At 30.5% G+C, this 344-nt stretch overlaps 1 protein-coding gene across 1 annotated transcript in view; it reads left to right on the forward strand.

Moving 5' to 3' along the window:
- Positions 1-344, forward strand: part of Crybg1 (crystallin beta-gamma domain containing 1) — a 115,929-nt gene that overhangs the window by 80,017 nt on the left and 35,568 nt on the right. The window contains exon 7 of the mRNA XM_033763423.1: positions 64-203. Coding sequence (XP_033619314.1) covers positions 64-203 — 140 coding nt within the window. The remainder of the gene's footprint in view (positions 1-63; positions 204-344) is intronic.

Consider the following 344-nt stretch of genomic DNA (forward strand, 5'->3'; position numbering starts at 1 on the left):
AATGAACTTTAAATACTTGGTGTAACTATTGTTATTCATTTATTATATATGTGTTTTTTCTAGGATTACAGAATTAGTCAGATTGACTTATTTACTGAGCCAGAAGGGTTGGGAATCCTAAATTCTTACTGTGATGATACTGAAGAAATGCAGGGATTTGGTGTCATGCAGAAGACGTGTTCCATTAAAGTGCATTGGGGAACGTAAGTATTTCATTTTAAAGAGAGTTTTAATGAAATTTTTTGTGAGAACAGTATAAGAGAAAGGACTTAACAGTATTTTGTTTCTGATTTGTTGTCCTGTTGTTACTGACTAGAAGGTTTTCTTTTTTTTTTTTTTTTTTG

The sequence above is a fragment of the Fukomys damarensis genome, unplaced genomic scaffold, assembly GCF_012274545.1.
Source record: "Fukomys damarensis isolate Sample0158 unplaced genomic scaffold, DMR_v1.0_HiC HiC_scaffold_14, whole genome shotgun sequence".
Lineage (NCBI taxonomy): Eukaryota > Metazoa > Chordata > Mammalia > Rodentia > Bathyergidae > Fukomys > Fukomys damarensis.